The sequence below is a fragment of the Gymnogyps californianus genome, chromosome 14, assembly GCF_018139145.2.
Source record: "Gymnogyps californianus isolate 813 chromosome 14, ASM1813914v2, whole genome shotgun sequence".
Taxonomy (NCBI): Eukaryota; Metazoa; Chordata; class Aves; order Accipitriformes; family Cathartidae; genus Gymnogyps; species Gymnogyps californianus.
Window position 1 is genome coordinate 473,648 of NC_059484.1, and position 26,573 is coordinate 500,220.

At 47.3% G+C, this 26,573-nt stretch overlaps 1 protein-coding gene across 1 annotated transcript in view; it reads left to right on the plus strand.

Annotated features, from left to right (window-relative positions):
• Nucleotides 1-26,573, plus strand: part of NRG2 (neuregulin 2) — a 169,091-nt gene that overhangs the window by 124,815 nt on the left and 17,703 nt on the right. Inside the window, exons 5-6 of the mRNA XM_050905421.1 lie at nt 10,104-10,224; nt 21,380-21,438. Of these exons, the coding sequence (XP_050761378.1) occupies nt 10,104-10,224; nt 21,380-21,438 (180 nt within the window). The remainder of the gene's footprint in view (nt 1-10,103; nt 10,225-21,379; nt 21,439-26,573) is intronic.

Here is a 26,573-nt window from a genome sequence, read left to right on the forward strand (position 1 = left end):
ATGGGCAAGGGGATAAAACCCCATCACTCTGTGTAGCCCCACATGCCTCACCCCCTGTAGCCCTGTTGCTCCTGGTGTATACACTTTTAACTAGTGTTTTACCTGAGGGTCCCAGTTCCTTCCTGGACGATCTGGCCTTCCTTTCTACCCCTGCCTTGGGAAAAGGAGTGGGATATCACATATTTCCCCCTTGGAGCACTGTTAAAGCCTTTCTTACCACCTGTAAGTGTAGCTACTAGCAAATCCTGCCACGTTCTGACCCACCCCTGCCTTCCTCCTGCTCTTCTCCAGTGGCCACAGACCTCTGGGCACTGCTGCATCCTTGACACAAGGCAGGTTTACGCACCAGACAGCACTCAAAATGCAGCCCAGGTCTCCAAGGTGTTCTGCCTCCGTTCTTGGGTAACTTTTTCTCTCTGGAAGTATATTTTTTGTCCCGCTGCTTTCCATCTCAACACCTTCCCATGCCTAGGTGGCACCTGACACAAGGCTACAGAGTGCAAGGAGGCAGATTGGTACCATAAGTTCTTGGAAACATCTGCATTGCTATGATGATGTGCATGGGATCTCTTCCCCAGCTGCTGTTCTCCTTGCCTATGTGCTGGCTGGAGCAGGACCTCTGGTTCCCTTTGACAGGGGCACTGTTTGGTATGGGCCTCAGAGATCTCATGACACTATGGAGAAACCTAAGGATCTCGTGGTGTTTCTGGTGTAGAGACAACCCTGATACCAGTCTGGATCTGGGACCAAAGACAGCACACTTGGGAGATGTGGGATCTGACGGTGCTGCATTTTGAGAGCTGTCTGGATTCAAATCTGCCTTGCATCCTTGTCCAGCCCATGTGGACAACCCTATACTCGGGGTGAGTATTGGGACCTGCCAGACAGAGAGTTGGGTTTCCTGATGCCCCCACTACGTGGCATGTGCATGGCATGGGGTACCACTTAGCTTCATTCAGTGGTGTGAACACCTTCAGATGAGCTAGAGCCGTTTAACAGATGTAACAAGCTGGACCATGGAGTGTGATGAGTGCCAGCCTGGTCATAGGGGTGTAGTGTCAATCTTAACAGTAGCTTTGGTCCACATGGTCAAGCTAGACTCTGAGGGCCAGATTCAGAAAGGAAATCTGGTGTCTGGGAAAGTCTTTCCATGATGCTGCATATGTTGACATCGTACCACAGTCTTACACCCTCCCCTGAGCATATGCTTTTGTTTGAGCATTGTCAGACTAGCGCAGCCCTAAAGATGCTTTCTTCAGAAAGAACTGGGGCTCAAAAGAGAAGACATGCCAACTGCTCTTATCAAGAAGTCTTCCTATTGAGCCCGGTAAGCATGAGATGATAGTTGCAGTAGCCTCATCCATAGCGACAAAGCGTTAAATAAGACATGCTGTCTTGTGTTTGTCACAGGCTAAGATTATGCAGTTGGCTAGTCACAGTGGCTCAGCTCACAGGCAGGAACTTGCAGGGATGGGGTAACTTGATCATGTGCCCTGAAGTAGAGAGAAATGTCCTTTATGGTCATTTCAACATCCAGAGAACTCAAAATGGTAATGTGATCCTGTCACTGTGCAGCTTGAAGCAGCTAAACAAGGTTTGGGGGTCTGTGGCTACAGACCTGCTTGGTAAACAGAACAGGAATCAGTGTCAAAGTTTAGAAACATTTTGATGGAGGCAAAAACGGAAGAAGGTTCAGAGCAATCTGTAGAGCCTTCTGAGATGGAAGGTTTATGCAGCACAAAGATACTAAAATCTTATCAAAGTTTCATTTTTAAAAGGATAATGTTTGAAATCTCTGAAAAGGTCAGGTAATCTGTTTTGCTTGTTTTCTGCTGTTGAGTTCTCCTCTAGTTTATTTCCTTGACTTCAACAAACAGGTGAAGTCTTGAGGATAAAAAAAGAATACAGGCTGGGTGGAGGAAGCGTGGTTTGGATACCGTCAGGATAGGAGAGGATCCGCCAGCAATGGGCAGATGCTCTAAACCAACATGTGGATCTTTGCAGCTGCTCACCTGGACTCTGCTCATGCCTTTTGTCTGGGTCGCTATCTAGCTACTCGGATTGAGTGCCTTTACTTTACCAGCCTATGTAGGCTGGCAGTGCTGGCTGGGCTGTCTAATCTTGCTCTACGGGTGCTCTGCAGCAGAGAGAGGTTTGGGATCAGATGAGAAAATGAAAGAAGGAGAAAGAGCAGAAGAGGCAGTGCTGAGTTGTGCTGAGAACATGAGGATTGGGGGATAATGTGAGGCACCTGAATGAAAGCTGGGCTCTCTGGATTGATTTTTGGGGCCTTTATTTCAACTGCTGGGGATCACAAGCCCTCCCTGAAGTCCCTTTAGAGATCCCTGAGGGAGGGTAGGTGAAACAGCCCTTCTTTCTCCAATTAAGTCTAACTCTCCACACACCAGTTTGGATCCACAGATTTCATAGGTGTCATCCTGGTGATGTCATTGGACTAAGTTTGTAGACTCATTGGTTTAGACCCATTCAGGCTCTCCCTCTCCCGTTTAATACCTTCCCCAATGCTTAGCATGGCTGGGTGTTGGAAATGTTTTCCTTACTTTCTCTCTCCCAGGTGAGATAGGCCTGGTGGACTTGCATGATTACAATGGCTCAGTGATGTCTTTACTGTGATGTGGTTTGTAAGTCACAGCTAGTCACATCTAATTGAATCAAAGCTTCAGCATATACCACAGTAAGATGTGCCATGTAATTAAGGTTCAGCCAATTCCCCCAAACCTTGTCTCAAGTCCAGTCTGGCATGGCCTTTACTGGGTGACCATGGCAGACCTGCACGTTAATTGGCTGGTCAATCTCTGGTCACTCCAGTCTGAAGGCATTGTGCTCGCCTGGAGCCAGCAATGCTACAAACGTGAGCGCGGTGCTGCTGGTTTGGAGTTGAAGGGTGTCCAGCCAGCCCAAAGCACAGGTAGAACAGACAGAAGTCAGTCGACCAAGGGCCATGCGGACAGACCAGTTTTCAATATTAGACTAAAAATAAGTCCTGGCGTGGCCTTTGCTCAGATATAATTTAAAACCCACAACTGGAGGTGTGGTTGATGACTGAGTAGAGCCTGCACGCACGCAGGCATGGTACCTTGAAGCGTACGTGTTGGAGATCTCGCTGTCAGTCTGCAGAGAGAGCTGTGTTGTGCCTGTCTGCTGTCAGGTCCTGGTCGTTGCTTATTTTGCACGCTGTATATTTTTAAAGTAGCCACCACATCTGCTACTCTAGATGTGATGTAAAGACAGGCCATTGGACTCTAAAGGCAAAGATGGGCAGTATGGAGTGAAGCATAGGATGGAAGCTGATGTCCCCTGTAAGAACTGAGGCTGTAAGCCCAGCGTTCAGAGCGGGAGGCTGTGTACCAGATCTGCTCTGTCTGACTCCATCGCGTGATCCTGGCATGCTGCTTCACTTTTTGGGCTTCAGCTGTCCCGCCTGCAAAGCATTCATGCTAGCACTGGCCCTGCAAAAGGCTTTTTAGGTTGTTGAACAAATCCTGTCTTTGAAGGATCATGTTGCTGCTATTACAATTGATGATGGGGATTTGGGAAAATAAAATGCTGCAGTGCTAGCATGTGCATTCTGGGACCCTTGTGATAGAGAAAGGCGTAGGAAGGGCTCCTTCATAAAGCTGGAGAGATCGGCCTGGAGGAGCAACTAGAAGCTTTGTAATAACACAGGACTTTGCCCCTGCAATAGCTACCTGTCCTATGGAAACAGGCAGTCCCTTGGCACTCAGAAACCTTTAAGCTTGCTCCTCAGTGAAACACCTGAACAGTGCAGATGGGAGACGTGGGGAGTGCTGCCTGTGTTGTTTTGATCAGCAATATCTGATGCTCCGAGATGAGTGTCCTGCAGTCTGGCATTTGTATTTTGGGATGGACTTCTAGTCTGCAGCTATTGATCCTCATGATCCCCTCAGGAACTGGGAACATAATTCCAGCAGGTTCTATTTCAATAAAATACAGGGGTAAATATTGGGTCATTTCCAAATGAATAAACACACAGGAGCAGAATTTTTATGAGCTCCAGAGTCCCCAGTCTGTTGCCAGGCGAGCCCCTGTCTGCACAGGCCCTTCTGATTTTATGTACAGATAGCAGCAGTGAGCATCCAGCCTCTGTTCAGGTTTATTAAGAGAAGAGAGTGTCATACCAGACGTACAGAAGTCTGCCACAGAGAGAATGGTTAGGATCACCAGCCCCTCAGTGTATTAATCAGTGTAAATCATGGATTTAGTGTGGCTCGCGCCAGGATTACAGTGCTACAACTAAGGAATAGCTTGGCCAGACACCTCCTCATCCATGTTCTCCTGACAAGCAGTTGGATGAACTCGGTTGAGAGGTACCTCAGCAATTCTGTGTTTTATCAGTAAGTACATGAGGCATATACAGAGCAGGCAATTTGTATACACTCTCCAACCAGCTGAGTTCATCTGTCTAACTGAATGTCTAAATATTGAGAGAATAAAGTGTCTGTGCTCTATGAACCCACCAGCCAAAGTTATTTATAAAAAAAAAAAGGAGCAGTGAAACTATGGTTGTCTCCCTGCTCTCCTTGACAGTAGCTGTAGTTTGTGAAAAATTAACGATAATTTATAGTCCAAGCTGCATTAATTAACTCTTTGCGGGGGGAGTATTTCACCAGATTTCTGAGAACAGGCTGGTGAGCTGTCTGCAAAGGTTAAATGACGTGCATGGTAGGAATTGTGTAAGAATCCCTGCACAATCATTAATGGCCTTTCTGCGTAGATGGATTGTGTGAAGGGAAGTCCACATGGCAATGTCAGTGCCCGTGGCTCTCCTCTCTGTTGCCCTGTCATTGATGTTAGTCCCGAATAACCTAGGTGTGCGGTGGAAAGTAGACGCTCTGAATGGCTACGGTGCTCTGAATCTCTCGTGTTTATGCTGCACTGTCCTCACTGACTGGGCCAGCAATGATAAAATGTGGCTTCAGATCGTTCTCAATCACATCCATCAAGAGGCAGCCCTCTTTTCCCTATCCTCTCCTCCTTATTTCCTTCTGCTTTGTTCTCAGCCCGGGGACTGAGATCAGCTGGAGATCTCCATTTATCTCAGTAATTTTACAAACTTCCAAGTCATTTGGGATAGATGGAATTGTGTTGGAGGCTGAATGAAGGACTTATTCTACCACACCAGCCAATAGGGAGTAAAATCTGCCTGGTACCGTGTGGCAGTTAAGGTAAAACAGCTGTGGGAAGTCACTTCTGGATCACTGGGGACACCTGAGTGGTGTTTGGAGTGGAGGTGAATGAACGTGCATGACTGCAAATAAAATGTACGTGAGGCTCACTTTATCAACGTTGGTCATCGAACTGCAGATGACTCAGCACCAGGTGGATATTTGTTAAGGTATTTCCAGTGGCCCAGGCTGATGGGGGAATACAGCTAAACATGAAGTGACTCGTGAATCTGGGAATTATCCTGCTAGTGTGGTGGAAACCCACTGGAATCTCCCTTGGCCTCATGCTTCAAGGTGCCTCTCTGATTTGCAGCCACATGGTGTCAAAGGGGGCCGCATTTCAACCCAGGCACAATTAACATTTTCTAAGCGAGACATTTCGCTTCCCTCTGTCCCTCCACCAGAGCTGCTCTCTGAATTGGCAGGTCTCTCCATCCTTGCTCCCAAACTAGTTGCAGCTACTGCCCTCATGAACATGAAGTCCCAGCTGCAGCAACATCCCAGAGCAATCAGGCACCTTGGGAGGCTCCGGACTCTGTGTTACCACGCAGGAGTGAGATTTCAGGGTTATAATAGATAAAGATCTGTATTCAGTACATCAAAACTCAAAATGAACATTAGGAATTACTATGAATGGAATAGAGAACAAACCAGGGTGACATAAATATGTGTGCAGGATGGTCTTGCTGTCTCCAAAGGGAAAAACAGAACCAGAGATGGCAGAAAAAAGGACTGCAGCTGGGTCAACCTCTGTATAAGAAGCTACTAAAGAGATCATTGCTTTCCAGCTAGGGAAGGAAAGGCTGGCTGTGCCTGTAAAGCCACAGGTAGCACAGGGGAAATGAGTGGGGATGATCACTATTTTTTCTAATACAAGAGCCAGGAAGGGGCAGGTTTAAAAGACATAAATGGAGATGTGTCTTTGCACACTGTGTACATAACACTGGAGCTCTTGTCACAAAATATTGTGGATGCTACAAGATTAGATTTGTTCAAACAGCAACTAGACATGTTCATGGAAGAGAAATCCATCAAAGACTACTAAATGTAAAGATACTGCAGCTAACTTAGGTTGTCTCTGAGCTGCTCATCCTAGGTGGCCAGAAGAAAATTATAATTTCATGCTTGTACTGATGTTCTTCCTTAAGCATTGCCTATTGGCCACTGTCAGAGGCAAGACAGGGCTTTGGTTTGACCAGTACTGCTCAGCTTATAGTCTTATAATGGCCTGTATTTCATGACACTCTCTTCTTACCAGGGAACAGGGCTGACTGCCTCTTTTTGAAGCCTTTGCTACATCTCTGCTGCTAACAAATGGACCATAGTAATATGATTTTGTGATTCAGTTTTAAAACACTTTGTGCTTCTTTGGGAGAAAAGGCACGGTACTTGCAGAAAACAGGATTTAAAAGATAACGACATTAACAAGATGCTTCTAGGAGAACTGACCAACCATGTATTTTTCTGACAGGCATAGCTCTGTTGACAGGTCTCTTTCTAGAAGTGCACAACATGCATGTCCCAAGCCTCATTCATGTCAGTTTCTTTTTTATTTGTTTAAAAGGAACAAAATTGTTTATATGGGATGAAAATCCCATGCAATCTCTAGCTGGTCAGCGCTGTAATCCACTCTGGTATCACAACATCACACAGCACTGCATCTTCCTGTCCACCTTTTCTGGTGGAAAGGGTACATTTTTATCTGAGGTGTTTTCTATGGGGAGGTTTCTGGGCTCTGTTTTTATTTCTCCTTCTCTGCTCCTCCCTTACTGTGGGAAGGCTCGCTCCAGAATCCTTTCCTGTAGGATTTATGATGTGAGACTTTGCCAGATGGATCGTTTTGCTTGCTAGCAACTGGTACATTTGATGGTTGCAGGGGTGACGGCTTCCTGCACGCTGTGCTTGTTCTTCATCCATGTGCCTTTCCGTTTGCACCAGCGCTTTGATTCATGAAGTTTCAGTGCTCCCTGATCTGACGGCGTGCTTGCAGCTTTAACAGAGACCCGTTCATTGTGCAGTTTTAAGGTCCTTCAGTAAAGGCCTGCAAGCACTCCAAATCGAAGGCCGCCTTGCAAGCAGCTTTCAGCAGCTCCCATGCTGTGTGCTGGCCAGGCAGCACTCAGGGACTGTTTGAAGGGACAGTGGCCATCTTCTGTGTACCTGCACCCCTGCAATTTTCACACTTCCCTGGCAGGCCCTTGCTTGCTCTGCCACTGCTTCTGCCTCCAGAAGACTGGCCCAGCCAGCCCCAAGAGAGCTGCAGAGCAAAGCAGGCAGCTCCTCCTAGCCTGGCAGCCTGCACAACCTGCAGCTTCCCACGCACATGCACGGTGAAGCCCGTGCACAGCCTGGCTCCGACTGCATTTTGGGACACAGTTGCATGCTGCCAGGCTAGGTTTTATTTTCATGCCCATTTTTAAAATGGCATTTGGTGTTAAGGCTTGTTTAAGTGGCTGGATCAAGCAATAGCTAAAGGACAAGCCTTGCAAAGAAAGTCCAGGTGCTATCACACACAGTTAGAGCTCCTCTGTCCTGAACCCGCAGCTCTCCACTGGCCTTAGAAAAAATGTGCTACTATCTCATAAAGGTATAAATTATACAGACTTGTCACAAAGCCATGACGATGGCTTTGGCTTCTAGTTCCCATTAATCTTAACTAGAAAGGAGCGCTAAATTTCCCTACAAAAGTTGGGGAGTTTTCATATTTGAGGGTTTTTTTGCAAGGACTTCTTTGGTGGTTTGGTCAAATCATTGTCTGTTCTAAAACCCAGCATACACTCTAGTACGTGTACACTGCTCTGCACATTTGGCTCCCAGCTGGCTGGCGTTACGTGCCCTAGGAGGGGAGCAGCTATTTGCTGTCCCAGGGCCATGTGCATTTTCAGTCTTTGCTGAAGTATTTGCCATGTCTTGTTTGTAGAGCACTTTCGGACAACTTGCTCTGCCCTGGATAGCTGTGAAAAGACAACCCCAGAGGCGATGGTTATTCCAGGCAAAGCATAGAAATAGCTCTGCTTGGTGTACAACCCCATCTCTGTCAGACAGTGGAAGGCGTTGACTTCCCTATGGGAACAGAAGACAATGGGGTTGGACAATGCATTGGTTCAAGCAAAATGAACAGTAAGCTTGGCTCTGCCTTGAGCTGTGTGCAGGTAACAGTATGGGCCACTCCTGCCGTTCACAGCCTGATGAGCAAACTCCTCATTCAGAGAGGCATGGACCCCATGCAGTCAGAGATCGTCCTAAAAGCAAGAGAGCCAGAACAAGCTTGTTTGGTTGCTCATGTGCCAAGCATCACCCAAAAGTGAGAGGCTTCACAGGATGCTGGGAGCCCTCCTTTACCTGTGAGAGCCCAGACGTGCCCGGCAGGCGCTGGGCTGGAGCCGGAGCGTGAGAACGGAGACCTTGTCTCTGGCGGTGTGGGCTGCAGCCAGAGGCAGCAGGGCAGGCACCCGCGGCAGCCTCTGAGCCTGCTGCAGAGGCAGGACGGGCACGGGGGCTGGCGGAGGTGTGTGGGGCAGCCCCAGCTCCCTCCGGGGCAGGCTCCGGCATGCCTCACTGCTTCTCCCGTGGTTCTGACTAGCTCCTGCCTGGGGCTCTGGCTCCAGCCTTCTTCCTTGAATCCTGTGTCAATAAGGTGTTCCGTCTTCAGCGACTTGTCTGAAGTCACTAACCTCTCCGTGAGGTTCGTTCGTGTTTTGGAAAACAGGATGGAGGAGGATATCTCCTCAGAAACCTCGAGTACAGCATAAAAGGTGCTGGAAAGTAGGTAGTAGCCACGCTGCTGGAGATGTAACTGTGTTAGGGTGTAAGCAAGGTCAGTAGTCCAGAAAGGGGGACTATCTTTAATGAGATTAAGTGTTCAGTTGGAAAAAGCAGATGCTTTTGAGTGCCCAGCCCTTCTTTCAGTTATGTGAAGATGGGTCTGCATTCCCCAAAGCTGGTCTGCTTTTGTAACCTGTATCAGTTGCTCTAACAAAAGGTTTTCTCCTTCCTACAAGCCTTTGTCTTGCCTATGGAGACTCTCTGTTTTTGGCTGTAAGTTTGTCTGAGTCATTCAGAGACAGCAATTGCAGTGAAATTCTGTAGAGTACTGTCAGTTTTGTTTGTACCTTACATGGCTGGAAAGCTTTTCTCCAGAAAGAAATTTGGATTTGGAAAAGCATCTGTATCCCAGGAAACTTGAGTCATGCTGGCTGCCTCCCTCTTAGCACACACTGGGGCTGACTGACTTCTACTGCTGAACCTCTGCTTGGTCTCTTGGGACAGCCCCATTGGGGCATGACAGAGGAATGCTCAGAAGTAGGGGAGGGAGAGATGGAGCTGTTCTTGCTTGCGCTGGACCTGTTCCGGGGACAATGAGGGCACTTGCTTCTGGCTATAAAAACTTATTTCCTCCCAGAGATGTGGAGCAATAAAATGTTCCCTGCAGTATCTCTGGATCTTGCTCCAGTATCATGATGCAAATCAGGCCTCAGCAGCATGCCACCGTGACTCTGTGACTCTGCAGCACATGTTCTTCCTAACCTCTTGCCTGCGTGCTGGTGCAGGGTTGCATGCATGTACAAGGGGAGGGCAAGGAGAGGTGGGAAAGGGGCACTTTTCCCTACAGCTTGCCAAAAATATGATCCTGTCCTGACATGCTGGCTGCTTAGAGGAAGGCGTGTCCTCAACTCCTCACTCACTTGGCCACTGTTGCTGGGAAAGGAAAGGTCAAGTCGCAGCCCCAGGACCTGGAGAGGTGAAGGTGGGTCTAAAGGCACAGGCTGAGGTTTGTAGCTCCAGGGTTTTTACTTTGGCAAATGAATTAGTTGAAAATCATCTAAGAAAACAGAATTGCCCAACAAAGGAAATAACAATATATCCTTTTTGTGTGTGTTTTTTTTTCCCCTGCAGTAACCACAACTCTCTCCTCCTGGTCTGGGCATGCTAGAAAATGCAACGAAACAGCCAAGTCCTATTGTGTCAATGGTGGGGTATGCTACTACATCGAGGGGATTAATCAGCTGTCTTGCAAGTAAGTGTGTGTAGTTCTTGTGTCAATATGGAAATCACTTGGCTGGGGGAGAGGAGACCTCTGTGCAACTGCCGGAGGAGGGGTAGCTCTGAAATTCTCCTGGCAATTGCAGTTTGAGCTGTGCTGGTTCAGAAAGGGAGAGTAAAGGGGTGGGGGTGGGCGAGGAGCGTTCATCTTTTCTTTTTTGTGTGAGTGCCACTGTTCACTTTTCCTGACTCTTTCTCTAAGAATCTGTTTGTCCTGGCTGTTTCCTTTCCCTTTCTTCCCTTTCTCCTCTGCAGCTTCAGGGAAGGTTGGGTTCCTTTTGCTCTCCCTGAGCTAGGTCAAAGCTCCACGTCCCCTGCTGACACGTCCTCCCCTCCGAGCAGGGGGGCTTTCCCCAGCGCAGAGCCACCTCCCTCCTCCATGACTGGAGGGGGTCCCTTGCTGAGACCTGCCTCTTACCTCTCCTGTCTGCACCTCATGGGCCCAGAAGTGGGTTTAGCACACAGTTGTTCACCACTCTGGGCCACTTTGTGGCAGGCTGTGGGTTGTTTATTTCTCCCCTCCAAATGTTAAAACCTGCAAAAAACCCCAGGAAGACATACTAAGTTATCCTTGAAATGAAATTTCTTGGAGAGGTTAAAGTGGGGCTGAATAGTCCGAGGGATGTGGAATGGGATGTGAGACCTTTTCACCTCTGGTTCAAACCTATCACAGCCAGCAAGCCCAATAGCATCTCACAGCTCACCCTCCAAGCCTAATGGGGACTGCGAATGAAAAGTGCAGTCTGATTGCCAGCGCTGGAGATGTAGGTACCCAAAGCACACCTGTACCTGCCCCTGGGCTCCTGCGGAGTAAGCATGAGGTGGTGCCCCGGGTGTGCATTCGCTGAGCAGATGCAGTCAGCTTCTGAGCTCACCTGGGGATCCAGGCGTCACTGTGCCCAGCTTGGGGAAGCCCAGAGCTGACTATTTTCGCCCTGCGTGGCCCAGAGACCTCTCCGTGGAGATGCACAGCCAAAGGTATTTACATCTGTGAATGTCAACCTAGTACCACTGCCACTGCATGGTGTGATGCTCACTAGACACCTCAGCTCCTCAGGCCTTGAAGAACGCATCTGAACAGAACCATCACCCCTCCTGGAAGGGCTGTGAGCTGGATTATGCTTGGCACAACTCCTCCCTTCTCCCAGTACTCCTTTGTTTTGGCAGGGAGCAGTAGGAAAGGCCATGTGGAAATGCGTTCTGCTGACCTCCTGTGCTCTCACTTTCCAATGCAGGATCAGCTGTGGTGGGAAGAACATAGGATGAACAGCATCTTCCAGTTCTCCCAGGCTTGCCCCTTCAGACACGAAAAGAGCCGGGTGGGACAAAAACCAGATGCTGTGGTCCTCCACGTTTCCCATGTCCGTGAAGTGAGAGCAGTCCTTTTACACCACAGACCTGTGCTTTAGGGTGGTTGTCTCTGCCATTGGCTTCTTGGTGCCACTGTAAGTTCATCTTGCCAGCGTTCCCCATAGGAAACATGGGGGAAGCCCCATATGATGAATCAAAATCACAGCCACTATTCTGGTGTAGCTGTAGCCCCAGGAAGTCCCAGCAGTTCCAGTCTTTCCATGCTGGGGAGGGCTCAACCCTTGAAGCCTGGAGGAGTCTATGAACCATTATCTCTATCTGTAAGCAACGTGGTGGTGCCAAAAGCATAGATGTCAAGGCTATTTCTTTTGCGAAGAACTTGAATCCAAATCAAGACTTTTCAAATTGGATCAATTTCTAATTACAGCAAGAGTTACCTGAACTCCTGCCATACGCAGCTATAATGGTAAGGCTCCATTTTTCCTAAAGAAGGATACACATGGTAGTTATCAAGCGTCTTCAGCAGATGATAGACTGTTTTAACCAAAGTAATTCCAGCCTTGCGAAGAAACGGTCTACCTTCAAACCAGGCTGCTATGATAGCTGATGAACAGAGGGGAAGCTCAGTGATGGATTCCATTAAGATTTTACGTGCCATACAAAACAGACCTAATTATTTCATATCATTTGAAAGCCTTAATTCCTTACTTGCAGATGGTAAAAAGATTTCCTTTTCCGATGAGTCCCAAGATACCAATTGCTAAAACCAGATGGGAATTGAATGGGTGTGTATGGAAGGGCAGCAAAGTGCTAACCAAAAGGAGGTGCTTTGAAGGTCTGCACTGTCACTGTTCATCTGCCAGAGAAGACAGTTCTGTGTTAACAGGAACCCAGGGGACTCAAGTGCCTTCCACACAGTACAGTCATTTCTGATCTTACTGCTTGAGGAGATACCTGGATGTTCATTCTCCTCAGATGTTTTTATCATTAAATCATAGACTGAAGATAAGAAATCCTGGCTTTTGAAGTGGTGTAATTTTAGAGTTTCTGGACTCCAGAAGATGGTAGTTTATTGAGAGATGCAGAAGCATTTGAACTGAACATAGTATTTCCCGTAAAATGGCTTTCCCAATAGCATGGTTGATTCTCGGGGAAGGCTGGTGATGGATAAATGGACTTCACATTTGTCTGCCTGCAAACTAAGAAAATGCTGAAATGTTTCACAGCTTCCTCGTTGCACCAAGACAGGAGATCTGCTGCTGTGGTTTGTGAAAGATACAATGATACAGATTCTGAGGAGAAGCTAGAGGAGGCAAAAGATGCAGGATGACCCTGAACATGGGAGCCAGCCTTGGTCCTCCAGCCATGCAATGCCTCTGAGACATGAGCATGGAAGAGATCGATAGGTCCTTCTGCACACAACCTCTTCAAATGCCTTGGAGATCAAATAAGAGCCATGTGAGCACCTTGAGCCAGGAACAACACATGTGTTTGTGCGTTGTTCCCACTTAGCTATTCTGATTAGAGTCCGTAGGGCCTTGGGGGGTCTTCTGGCACCATGTGCCAGCTTGCAGTCCTCCTTCACTGAGTGCTAAGGAGATTCTAGCACCCCGGCACTCCTGTGATGTTACCAGCCTTTCCAATACCAGCTATAAGAAAACAGAATTTTAGAGTGTTCTTGTTCACTACCTGCCACCATCCTGTAATCAGCTTCCTGGAGTGGATTTCATTCTTTGCAGCTGTCCACAAGCATAGGAGATGCTTCCTGTAGAAGTTACCCCTGGCACTTTGGAGCAAAAAGAGCAGCTGGGTTCTCAAATGATTTCTTCTCCTGAAGTGGCTCATGCTTGATTTGTTACAGATATCGCCTAAATTGGCAGCTGGCCTTTTATTATTATTTTTTAACAGGCTTCCCAGGAATGTGTTCCTCCTTGTCTTTTAAATTCTGGGGAACAAACTGTTTGCTTGTAAACCCACCTCCTCCATCCCTTTTCAATACACTTCAGCTAGACCTTGGACAATGCGTTTTCTTCACCAGGGAAGAGCCCAGAACAGACTTGGAGCTGTTCCAGAAATTGTGTCTTTTTTGGATTGTGTGCTTGCATAATTTTGTCCTTAATTTGAAGTAAATTCGACACATGCTAGTGTCAAAGGAAACCTGAACATGATACAATCTGTGCTGTTATCCTGACTCTGCAAACAGACCACCCGGAAGTTAGATGGGAGAAGTGTGAACTGCCTCAGATATTCTGCAAATTTTCGGCATAAACCCAGGAAACGACTGAGCCACACACATACAGAATTGACTCAACAGCCCTGGTAAATTAAAAAGCCCCAGGCTCTTGTTGACAGGAAGAATTTCTCGACCCTTCTCTAGACCATTTTGCGCAGAGAGGCTTTACAAGTTGGACTGGTTTCTCACCATAACTGTAGGGAAGTGGTGAGTTTGAGTAGAGCAAATTCTAGTGCCTGCAGAAGGGGAGACACAAGCAAGTCTGAAAGTCTTGATCTGGGCTGGGACACAGAAGACTGGTGACTGATTTGTTGTGTCCAGCTGAACGTAGCGCTTGGGATGGCTAGCAGCCTCTGATCTTGGGTCTGCCTCGGTCCTGGAGCCCATTGGGTTCTTGGCACAACTTAAAGCAGTTTGAGGCTGCTCTAATCTTTTATTGCTGGGTGCCATGCCCCACGGGGTTGTGCTAGCATGTGTATCACTGCCGAAATAATACTCTTTTTCCCAGTTAGGTCTTGGCACACGTTATCTACAGTTGGGGTCTTCCCATCCAAACAAAGAAACAAAGCCAAGTCTCTTCGCTGCACAGTCCTTCTCTGCCCACTTAAACGCGCTTCGTGACTCTTTTGTGTGGTTGATGTAACCAAAGTGGCTGGTACCCTGGGCCAGGATATTCCTAAATTGAATGGGATCAGAAGACTTAAAGAGCTTTATAGAGCAACACCCTCCCATCATGTTGTACCAGTTGTGCTTGCAAGAGTCAGGCTGAAGGATTTACAAATATGGATAGATAAACAGACTCTCTGGGTTTGGGCTGACAGCATTGCGTTACGTGAGAGAGTGAGGTCAGAGGCCTGAAGGACCTCAGACAAAAAGTGAAAGTCAAGAAGAGAATAAAAAACAAAACAAAGCAAAAGAGAAAAGATCAATTCATTTTTAAACGAGTTGATGTATGTAAATCACCAATTTACAAAATTACATGTTGACTTCCTAGAAGCCCATTTGCTTACCTCCTCCATGTATATTGTTTCCTGCAGATGTTCCCAGGAAAGGGGAAAGATCATTCTGAAGGGTTAGCCACATTGCCAGCTCCCTTGTGCTTTTCCGGATCACCATTCAAAGGGGTGAACGTCAGGCTGATCTTGTATGGCCGTGATCCTCCTTGCAGCACAGCTTGCTCAGCTCCCCTGTGGTGTCAGGAGCTGTGCCATCCCTCTCAATGACTCTGCTGATTTGATCAGCACAAGTTGCACATTGCACAACCACAAGGATGTCACTTTGCCATGGGTACACGAGCAGTTCTGTGGGGAGGTGTTGCAACGTCCTTGGAAATGAAGAGCCCACAGTGTTGAGCTAGGGGTGAAAATCTCCACATCCTGTTCCAAATCTCCTGAACCAGCCAGGACTCATTCATTGGGTTTTGCATGTTGTTTGTCTTGGATGATGAGATCAGGTACCTTTTTGGGTTCAAGTGGCCCATCTATGCATCCCGTTCAGTGTGTCCTTTTTAACGCACGTATAACTATAGCAGACCCTTGAGAACCATCAGAGTGTGGAAGCTGATCCTGCAACAGCGAGGCTCGGTGAAGACAGCAGTGCAGATCCTGCTGAGCTCCCACAGCTCAGTCAGAGCTGCGCTGTTTTCTTCATTGAGCCCAGAAGTGGGTGTCCCTGCGGTTTGGACTCTACTTTATAGCAAACATGCCTTGATTAGCTGCTCTGGATAAGGCCTCTGCATTTATTCTGGTTGCTTTCTTTTCTTCCCATCAGCGATTTTGTGGAGTCCAGCCTTTTGTGGCTCTGCAGAGCCTGATCATCTGGGACTGGTCAGGGGACAATGACAGAACTGTCTTCTTTTTCAGCCCTTCGCACAAATAAGCAACATGCTTGAAACATTTCTCCATTTGCTTGTATCAGTGCATTGTGTCCTTCTGCTACAGCTTCTCCTTATCCTGTTATTTTGAAGCACCTGCTCGTTCACATTCTTCTGTAACATGGATTGCATTAGGAGAGCTACCGAATTTGGCATACTGTAATTAAGATCTGGGGGAGCAAAGGAAATGTGCCAACCCTTGCAAGATTTAGATCAACAGCTGGGCAGAAAAAGGTTTGCTTCCAGCAGGAACATTATGATAGTAATGTTATTAATTAATAATAACAAATAATAATTAACAATAATTATTGCTCTGCCCTGATACAGGGCAAAAGGTCAACGTTTCTCAATTTTCATAAATAAGTGCTCTGCAAACAACATAGAAATGGGTCATTCAAACCAGTTTGGTTTGTACTTTTTGAGATGCTTTATTTGGCTGATCATCTTACTGCATTTTTTTTACCATGTAAATATTTAACTGCAATTCATCCTGAACCCAAGAGCAGAACTTTATGGATATTTTTGAAATGGGGTAAAAAAAAGTCTTAAGGAATTGGTCAAAACTGAAAGAATTGGACATTTTCCAGCAAGAACAGAATCTGGACAGAAAAATTCCTGACCAGTCTTATCGATGGCATTTGCAAGTAGCAAATTTTCAGATGTGGCAATTTTTTTTTTAATTTTCATGCACCTGGTTAGGCACAGAGGGATGGAGTTAAGCAAGGGCAGTCTTGGGGGTTCTCCACACAGGCTAGAGAGGGGACAAGGTGCTGTCTGCAAGAGGTTGGTGCAGCCTTGTACTCCCCCAAGACCATTCCTACGGACACAGCTTTGTCTGCTTCCCTTGGCCTTTGAGGAGAGACATGTTGGGCCTCTGTGACACCAGTGAGTGGACCAGGAAGTCCAAAGGTAATATTTGCAGGAATAGTCCACCATCTGTGTATTCCCTGCAAGAGCTTTCAAAAGGAGGAGGGACTCCGTTTTGCTGGGATAGCCAGTCAAAACCTCTTGACTAGGGTCAAATGTGCAGGAAGAAGGATGCCATGATCAAAGACCATCTCATGTCTCTCGACCTTTGTGAGCCTTAGCTTTCAGGTATATCTCTCAGGCCATATGCTTGGCTGCTGAAGAAGAGCTGCCCAGAAGCCCTTACGACAGGCAGCAGATTCTGCATGCAGAAGGGGTGCTTTCCATTGCTCTTCTTGTCCAGACTGGGAGACTCATGTGCCATGCACGATGGAAATTTCTTTCCTAGAAGTCACATCTGGAGCCATAGTAATAAATAACAAATCATCTTCACCATCACCTTCACCACTCATCCCACCATGAGACAGCTAAAAAAAAAGGAACCATGAGCACTGCATGCTTTCAAAGGTCTCCTGGTCACTGTTGCTGCCAGCAGCCTTGCTTATGAGGAATCAGGACCCAGGGACGCCAGAGCAGCACCTGTGTCTTGACAGCTTGTATGCTAGTTTGGGAGGTGACAGAAGGTGCTCATGTTCATGAGGGCTTCTTTTCTGTCGCTCTTCCCAGTGCTGATTCACTAGTAACTAAAGATGAAAAGCCTGAGCTGCCTTAGACACAGAGAAGACAGTTATCTACTGCCTTCTGTCTAGAAAGCTCTTCTCCCCACCCACGCTAGGCTGACTGCAGAGATCTGAAGATGGGCTATATGGTAGCTGTCATGGCATCAAAGCTTCTTTGACACTTTTCTGTTTTGCTTTTTCACTTCTCACCGATTTCTTTCTCTGGGTTTTTATTTCCTTCCACCAGTTTTCACGTAATTTTCAGTCTTTCCTTAATGGCATGCAGCTTCAGTTGCACTGAAGTTCCAGCCTTGGCTGACCTCTTGCGGATGTGCGCCTCAGACAGTTTTAGCTCCTTTCAGACAAAGCGCCCCTTTTTGAGGTGGGTAGGACTTTTGCTTCATTCAGCAGCACCCTTGAGGCCCTTCGGTGTGCTCACAACATACATGAAATCTCAGGTTCCAGGCAAATGGGCAGCACGTTGCAAGCTAAACTGGATACCCTTGAAGACTCTGTGAATAAGTTCATGACTCTATCAGTGGTGATGAATAAACTTCAAAAAGGATTGGGAAGACGCCTTCTATTTTGGATGCCTTGTTCAAACCCCAGTGCAATCTCTTAAAGGTTTCTCCAAAGTCATGCTTCCCTAGGGCTGTCCTCGTGAGTCTGCATCACCCAGCTGCCTTAGGTTTGTGCTCTTTGATTGCCAACAGGGCATCTTCTTCACTCCACTTCCCGGCACCAGCTTCCTCTACTTCATCACGGGGAAGGTCAACAGGCCTCATGTCTGATGGTAACCCCTTGGGCTGGGCTTTCCTTGGGAGCTGGCTGGGCTCCCTGGTATTGAAATGACATTACTGGTATGTCTCCCTTTCCTGTGCTCCAAGATGAATGTCCAAGAATGAGAAAAGAGAGTGAATTTTTCAAAGATATTTGCCTGACCAGGGAGTCAAATTTCCAGTTTTAAAAATGACTTGGATACTGAGAAACTTAAGTGTATGACTAGGGAGTTCAGTGAAGCCTCACGCAGAGCCATGCCCTTAAGTTCTCCCTGAGCAGTTCGGGGTGCACAGATAGCCCAGCACAGTCCCACATGGAGGTGTTAGCACAGATCCCAAAAATCAAATGCTGCGTAGTGCAGAAAACAGGTTTGGTCATGGGCAGTGAGGGTGCACCAGCTTTTTTGCTCAGTGCAGACCTGCCAAAACTGCAGTTGAAAACCAGCAAGAAATCAAGTGCCAAAGCCACGTCAGTCGTGCAGGGCCTTCCAAAGCTTTCTTCTGTGAGAGGGACAGCAGGTGAAATGTCCCCTGGACATGGGGAACCCTGCCTTGGAGAAGTGGGAAATGCATTCTTTAGGTGAAAGATGGACAGGTTTGGAGCTGTGGAGGTGTTGAGGTGGAGAAGGACAGTAGATGGGATGGAGAGATTATGCAGCCTTTTATTGCCTGTATCTTCTCCTTGTATCATGCTGGATTCAGAGGTGTATCTGCAGGTCCCCTGTAGGCATCCAGCATCCAGCATCGAGGCTCAGGCTACCTCTGGCGTACCAGCAGGTTGTCCCACAGGCAGATGGCCTCCTTTAGGAGCCTGTGGCACTTGGTGTATCAGTGTGTCAGCAAATGCCTCAGCCTTCCCCCCGGGAGTCTTAATGCAGGTCCCCAGGCAGGGATTAGATGTCTGTGCACTGGGTGAATGGCACCAGCCATGTCCATCGCCACAGCTGGGAGATCTCTACACCTTGTCCTGCCTTGTGCCTAGCCACCTGGTGCCTCCTCAAGTCCTTCCCCAGACCTCAGCTGAATCTCACCTCCCTCGTTTGGAGAGGAGCCCTCCAGCTTGGAGAAGTCTGTATCCTTGCAGGCCTGACAGATGGGTTGGTGTACCCTTGGTCTGTACAGCTGGTGTGGCTGCTGAGAGCCCCTAGAGCTCCCTCACATGTCATGATTCCCACCTGCTGGCCCAGATCAGTGTATGTCCATGATGAGAGAGAACTATTAAAAATCAAGATTTTCTGGTCGTAATGAATAGGGACGACTTCTCTAATTTCTACCTCTTCCCCCCAAGGGAACTAAATAGTTGCTGAAAAAACCCATCTGTGTTCCCTTAAGCAAGTAGAGAGAAGCAGGACTTCATCTCTCTTCTTGACTTTTTTTTATTGCCACTGGAGTTGCATATCTGTAACGTGCCATCTAAACAAAATCTGTCAAGAACAACAAATGCTGCCATAGCCCTTGAGCAACAGTACAGAACTAATCTGCCAACAAGCTTTGGAACTGCAAAGCTTTGGTCATATTAAACATCAAAGCCATCCCTTCCTCATCCCCTTCGCTGTGTCCGCAGACTGGGAGCAGGCATTAGCATACCTGTGGGAGGCACGAAAGGGTCAGATCTGCACTGCCCACGCGGGGCTGGCAGAGAGTGCATGGGACCTGGACCTGGACCGGGATCTGCCCCACTCCACCCCACCATAAGCACAGGTTGGGACCAGTTGTCTGACACTGTGCCGACGCTGCTCCGGCCGCCCGCTGTCCTTCGTGGTGGACCAGCAGGGAGCTAAGCCATTGGCCTCAGGCTCGGGCCTCTGGTTCACGTCCTTTTTGCTGAGGTGTCTTTCAGTCCCTTCTTTGTTGACCAGCTGGGGCCTGCCGAACATGGAGGGACAGTGCGATCATGTGGGCAGCAGCTGAGAGCAAGGAAGGTCTGACGTGTACGAGGCGCAGAGCCTGCAGCCCCGCTTACCCTGGGAAGTTGGAAGACAGATGTTAGGATGCTAGCTATAATGATAAAGACCTCTTAAGCTCAGAGGAGGGAGAGGTCGGTTGGGGAGGGAGGGAGTGAGTTGTGGGACAGGCAGGTAAGAGCTGGGACTTCAAGAAAGCTAGCGATGACTTTGAGGGACTATCCAAGGAGGCCAGAAGAAAAGATGTGAAGTGAGGGAGAGAGATAAGTGCCTGGGGGAGAAGCGTTTGACCACCCACAGCTGAGCTCCCATCGCTTCCCAGGTTCACCCGCAGCTGCGGCGGGTCACAGTGTAGAGGGTGCTGGTGCTGCTGCACCATGCATGGTTCAGCAGCTCCCACTGCACCCCTGCCCATGTCCCCATGCTCCCCAAACCTGGCTTAGCCTGGGAGCTGCTCTGGGGAGCTTACTCATGAGCTGGTGCACGTGCCTGGTGGCCCTCGTCTGCAGGGCACTATCCCTGCCACTGCAGCATCATGCTAATGTATAACTGGTGCCCCATGAGCTGGCACATCCCAGACCATCACATAACATTGGTCGGGATAGCCTGAGAGAGCCTCGCAGTTGGGCAGCATGTGAAACCTGTTCGGTTCAGCTTTCTGCTCTGTCCCTCTCTCTCTGTTAACACAGAGACTCTGCACATGCTTTCTCTCTAACCGCAACATAACCCTTTTCCCTGGAACATCCTGTGGGTACTTCTGGGGTAATAACGGGAAGACGCTTGCCATACACAACGCTCGCTGTCGCCTGAGCAGCTGCTCACCGCTCTGTGGTGCCTCTTGCCAGTCTTGTCTAGATAGCAGCTCCGAGGAGAGTCTCTGAAAGTAGCATCCAGCCCATCTCAATCTTCCTGCCAGCTGGTGCTTCTAGCAGGTGAGAAGGAAGGAGGCAGGCAGAGGAGGAAAGGAGGGGTTTGGCTGGCTGCTTGAAGACCCAGGCCAAAAATAGAGCTGGAATGCTGATGTTGCAGGTGCCTGGTTAAAGCAAAGCAAAGAGTAAATAAGTGCGTAAAGCCTTTATTTTTTCCATTCATCACAATGCACTTTTTATTTCTGACCTTAGCCTCAAGAATGGTGCCAGACATGTTCTGTGATTTCTCCCCTTTTCCCCTCCAGATGTCCAAACGGATTCTTCGGACAGAGATGTTTGGAGAAACTGCCTTTGCGATTGTACATGCCAGATCCTAAGCAAAGTATGTTTGAAGACAAAAAATGCACCACACTACTTAAAACCTCCCGGGCACAGCGGTGGATGTAGAGTGGTCTAGTCAGGGATGGCTCTTGGTGTCAGCTTTGGGCTAGGGCTTAGGGATGCAGGTAAGGGTGAAGGCTGAAAGCAGACGGATAGGAGTCGTGGAAGGGATCAGAAGGGGCCTCAGTTCAGTCTGTTTGGGTGTCATTTTGCTATCTTGTTTCTCTCTTTCTGGTTTTCTTTCTTCCGGTAGGTGTCCGATCGAATTCACAGGAGACCGGTGTCAGCATTTCGCAATGGTCAGCTTCTCCAGTATGTCTCTTTCTACTTCTCTCTCTCCCTGGTTATTGTAGCTCTGTGTTGTGTCCTTAAAGCAGGTTCTTCTGTTCTCCAAGAGCCCTCTTCCTGTCTTGTGCGCTCCCAGCTCTGCTTGGCAGTAAGAGGAGCTGTGATCGTGTCCAAGAGGAGAATTGGGGCTCTTGTTATCTCCCCATTTGTTAGAATGGGTTCTGCTTTCATTTCTGATTGAACTTAATGTTGCTTGCTCTTTTCATGCAAAATGCAAATAAGGCACAAGGTTATGTGGTGTGCTGTGTGAGAACAGTCTGTGTGATAAGTCGTATCTGCTAGCATTACTGTCTCAAGATGGACTATGTTGTGCAGTGCAAGAGATGTACATTTTCCCATGACTCTTGCGAGGGGGTGTGTGAGTCTCTCTGTACCAACTGAGGAAATCACAGCGAGGGCTGTAATGAAATTTCCCCTGAGGTGAGGTTGCGTTTCTGTTTCCAGAAGCTAAACCAAGCATCAGTTGCTGTTCAGGTGAGATGGTTGGAAGCTGGCTCGGAGTCAGATCCTGGAGCATGCCCAGAGGGCTGGACAGGGCACCCGTGCACAGCCGGAGCCCCAGAGGTCACGCTGGTGGCTGCCACTGTCTCAGGGCTTCCCACGCCTCAGTGCCACGCAGGATACGGGCTAAATCTGCTGACTGGGCATCTCAGACTATATCCCTCCCGGACACAGGGATGTTGTCTCTCCTAGGGAGTTGGACAGCCTTGCAAATGGGGTTGTGTCCAACTACAGTGACGGATCTTTTAACCTCGTATTCAGTGGGTGTAAATACCCTAGAGCCCTTGCACTTTGTGCTTCCCAGTTTCTAGTTTCCGGTTCCTACAGGCTCTAGGTCTCCAGAGATGCCTCGCTTACAGACATCATTAGCTCGTTTTGTTCAAGGCAGATAATTTTTCCGGTTCCATGTTCAGGCAGTGTCCCAGCATCAGTGGGATCCTGGTCTGGGTGAGGACTGGCCTGAAAGGAGGCGCAGTTGCAGTGCAGGAAATCTGCCATGGTGTCCCTCCGTGTGACCCATTCTGCCTCCATGCTGGCCGTTTGGACCACCACAAATGGTGGTTTTAAAAAGAGGCTTTTTAAAAAGAGCCACAAAAGAGGCTTTAATTAGTGGGAACCAGAGGACAAATGCCTGTCCATGATGACTCCTTGATTGCCAGTACCCCCTCTCCCACCGCTCTGTGAAAAATCCTGCAGTCCTCATCCTGAACTGGCAATAGCAGGAGTCTCATTAGCATGTGCTAATAGCTGGCAAGTGCTCGCATTAGACTCCCTTCTCACAGCGTATACAGACAAGATGCAAATGGGCTTTGTGAGGCCCTTGGGACAGCTTGATGTTTTTACATTGCCTTTTGTTCCAAATTGGCTTCCAAAGTTGAAACCTCCATTGATTTATTCTTTCAGACTAAAACATCCAAGTAAGCTCTTTTTAAAATGACAAAACAAAATGTTCTGTTTTGATCTTTAACCTGAGGCAAAAGGGTTTCTTTTCGCTTTTAAGCCCATGGTGTCTGGGACCCCGGCTGCAGACAGCAGTGGGATGCTCAGCTGATGAAGCTGATTTTTAGCATGTTTCATGAGGTGGTGTCCAACAGGCTTAAACATTATCAATACCATGCTACGAAAACAAAACACGGGTGAAAATGAGTTTTGTGTCAGAAAAATGCCTTTTCAGAACATTAATGGCAAGAGTAAACAGCGTGTGTTTTATCCCCAGCCTGCAGAATCCAGCTTTTTATGGGAATGAGATTTGTTTAAATTTTATTCGTGTGTTAGAGGAACAATGCCAACTTTAAAACCAACACATGTACATTTCCTTACCTCAATTCTGCTTTAACTGCAGGATAGTAAGGTACAAACAGCTTAACAATCCAGGTTACCTGTCTGAACTTGGATAAAAATCATCTAAGAAGATGATTCATACATGTTTATAGCTGTTTTCACTTTCAGGTCACAGTTGGGCAATATATGTAGCAGCAACACTGCAGAAAAGCATGCACTGAACTTGCTGTTCTTCTGAATAGGAAAGGCATTTCACTTCAGTCTGGACTGTGCAAATGCTTACTTTCTACTTTAATCAATAGTTAGGGCACAGTAGAAGTTGCTGTTGCTCTATAATTCACTCAGTGCTTCATCCCATATGGGTTCTGACAGGTCAAAAGCTGAAACAGATTAAATGAGGTTCAGGTATTTCCAGTGGAAATAAAATAACTTTGTCCTGATTCATGTTTTGAGAACATTGCCAGCACTTGACAGGTACTTAAATAGTAAATAATGACACCTACACTGGTGGTGTTTTAAATGCAGTTGGGGTATTTTAGGTTTTCAGGCCTAGATCGGAGCCTTCTGATTCTTTAACATAAATATTAAATATTACAATATGACTTTTAGTAGGTATATCCCAGGGCTGAGTGAGAGTCTCTGCAGAGTGAACGAAATTTAAGATGCTGTTCTGAAAAGATATGGCAGATACGTTGCTGAATTTGGGCAAGAGATGGAGATGGTGCAGCATCCCAGCATCATGCCAGATGTTGTGTATCTTCTTTCTGGGAGCAGCTTCCTATCTCACTGGTTTAAACCCTTATTCAGATTTTGCTCAGGTAAAACTCCCCATGTTCTCTAGGAGTTCAGGCTATCTTTGTCTATTTGACAGGTAGCTCTGGAGATTTGTTTTTCTCTGATTGTCCAAAATACCTGCTAGACCACTGCAATTATGAAGATGAAAATCAGATGTACTTTGATAGGTTTTCTCACATGCGATGTTTCTCTATGTTGCTGTTACAACCATATGACCAAGTGCCTACTGCCAGATGTTCTGGGTATATACCCTACTGCTTGAAAATGAAGAGGAAATGTTAAAGATGGAGGTTTTTTCTATGTCGTACTCACACTGTTGCTATTTTCTAACAGATTGGTACAGAGGAACTCACTAGGAATTGTATTATTGGGCTAGCTCGGACATCTCCCAGTTTGTCCCGGCTCAGCCCTTGTTTGGATTAATAGCATTTGCTTTTGGTAGGAATTTGCAACAGCAGAATTCAAGCAAGTATCTCAGTGGTTGGCTCCTATCTGCCTATAAGGAGTTTACATTTTATTTTCCTTGCATTGTAATGCAAATGTAACGGGAAATGTGTTGCGATACTGGAGGAAAAAAGCGAAGCATGCTAAAACAGCTGCTTATCTGAGAAAATGGATGCATAGTGCAGACAACATTGCTCTGGCTTAGCAAGGTGCCACTTCTGAGCAGAGCTGTGGTACCTGACTGCGTCAGCTCTCTAAGCCTGCCTTTACGCTAAACCTGCATTAGTCTAAACCACGCTGATGGTCTGTTTTCTAGCAAGGCTTATACCGTAAGGAGATCTAAGGCAGCACGTTTATTTTGCACAGCAGTGGCTAGGTATGTGTAGGCAGTTGGCTACCATCAGTCAGCAGATGGACGATAACCTGCTAAGCAGCAGCAACACAGATGAGGGCCTTTGAGGCATTGACGCATAGTAATCCCACATCCAGTAAGTATGGGCAAAGTCTCACAGGGAAACTTAAAAGCTTTATCCTGTTATCATAGGTCAGTTTTAGGACAGTATGACAGGATGGCTTTCCCACATTCATCAAAACAGAAAACCTAACAGAAGAAGGAAGGAAGGAGAGATGTCAGAGCAAACAACTGCACGTTCACCGAGATTAAAATAGTTGAAAGGTACATATCTGAGAAGGAAAAGATGTCCTGACTTAAGATGTGCTGACTTAAGCCTGGTTAGATCCCTTTTGTCTGTATGAAATTTCACTGATCTCAGCTGGTCTCTGTGCATGCTCCTCCATCCACGCATAAGGAATTGGCTGACAGATCAAGGTTAGAAAATCATGTTGTCTAGGCTTTAACTAACCTGTGAGAGGAAAGCCTTATAGAGGCTGTACAATATAACTGAGGGACATTAAAGAAACATTTAAAGTAGTTTTAATTTAGACTGAAGGAGAATTAATGGCAGTGAACAGAGGGACAGTGATTGTCTGCAATTACTATATAAAACAGAGGCATGCCCTGGTAGATGAGCATACAGAGAATTATTTCCATGGGTGATGAGTCATTAAATCATCTTACTAAAATGTTTTTCACATCAAGGTCTTCATATTTCTATGTTTCCATATGATTATAGTTGCACGTATAATTTATATATATACTGCATTGTACATATGATAGTAAAGTCATATCGTCTGCTAGTTTCAGGAGTTAGATCTTGCAGTTATGAAACCAGAGGGCTGGGAGATCCTAACTCCAAAACGTGACCTAAAGCAGGAATCCTCCCTGACCCTGGCCACGGGGAATGCAATGTGCAGGCAAGGAGTAACCAGCCGTACTGGCAGTCTGAGTTCATGTCCTGAATTCGTCTTCTGACCCCTGTTCTCCCTGCCCCCCTCTTTGCAGCAATAGTGCAGCCAGACCCTCATTATTTTTTCAGTGGGCTTTTAGACATCTGTGTTAGAGATTGGAGTCAAAATTCATACCCCAGGCTCCCTTCATAGTCACTGCAGAGGGTTCGGCACCCAAGGATGAGCATTTGGCTAATTGAACTCCAGTGCTGCCATCAGGATGAGATGTCTAATCCTCCGGAGGTGCTGAGGGTGATGAGTACAAACTCATAGGTTTAGCTGTCAGATGTCTCTCCCAGAGCCCTGGTACAGGTACCTGCAGAGTCACAAAAGGTACCTGCAGAGTCACAAAGCACAGGTGTCTGTCTGGGTGTCTATGCACTAGTGAGAACAGAAGTTTAACACATCAAACTGTTGATCCACAGCCTGAATGAATCCATAGCATTAGTACCCAGGGACCATTTTGCCTTTGCAGTCAGATCTTCATCTCTGCTGGCACACATGGATGAGAAGTTTGGCAATATCACAAAAGAGTCAGGAAGTCTTTCTAATATGAGAGCTTCTAGTGGGTACTGGAGACTCACCCGATTGACAGCTGTCTCCTGGGTCCAGCTTCATAGGCACAACTATGGCTTGCAGCTCCTTCCAGAAGACAGAAGCATGTCCAAAATCCTCCTTCCTTTTAAGAAACTTTTTTTTTAAGGCTGTGCTGGCACCTGTATTTCATAGCT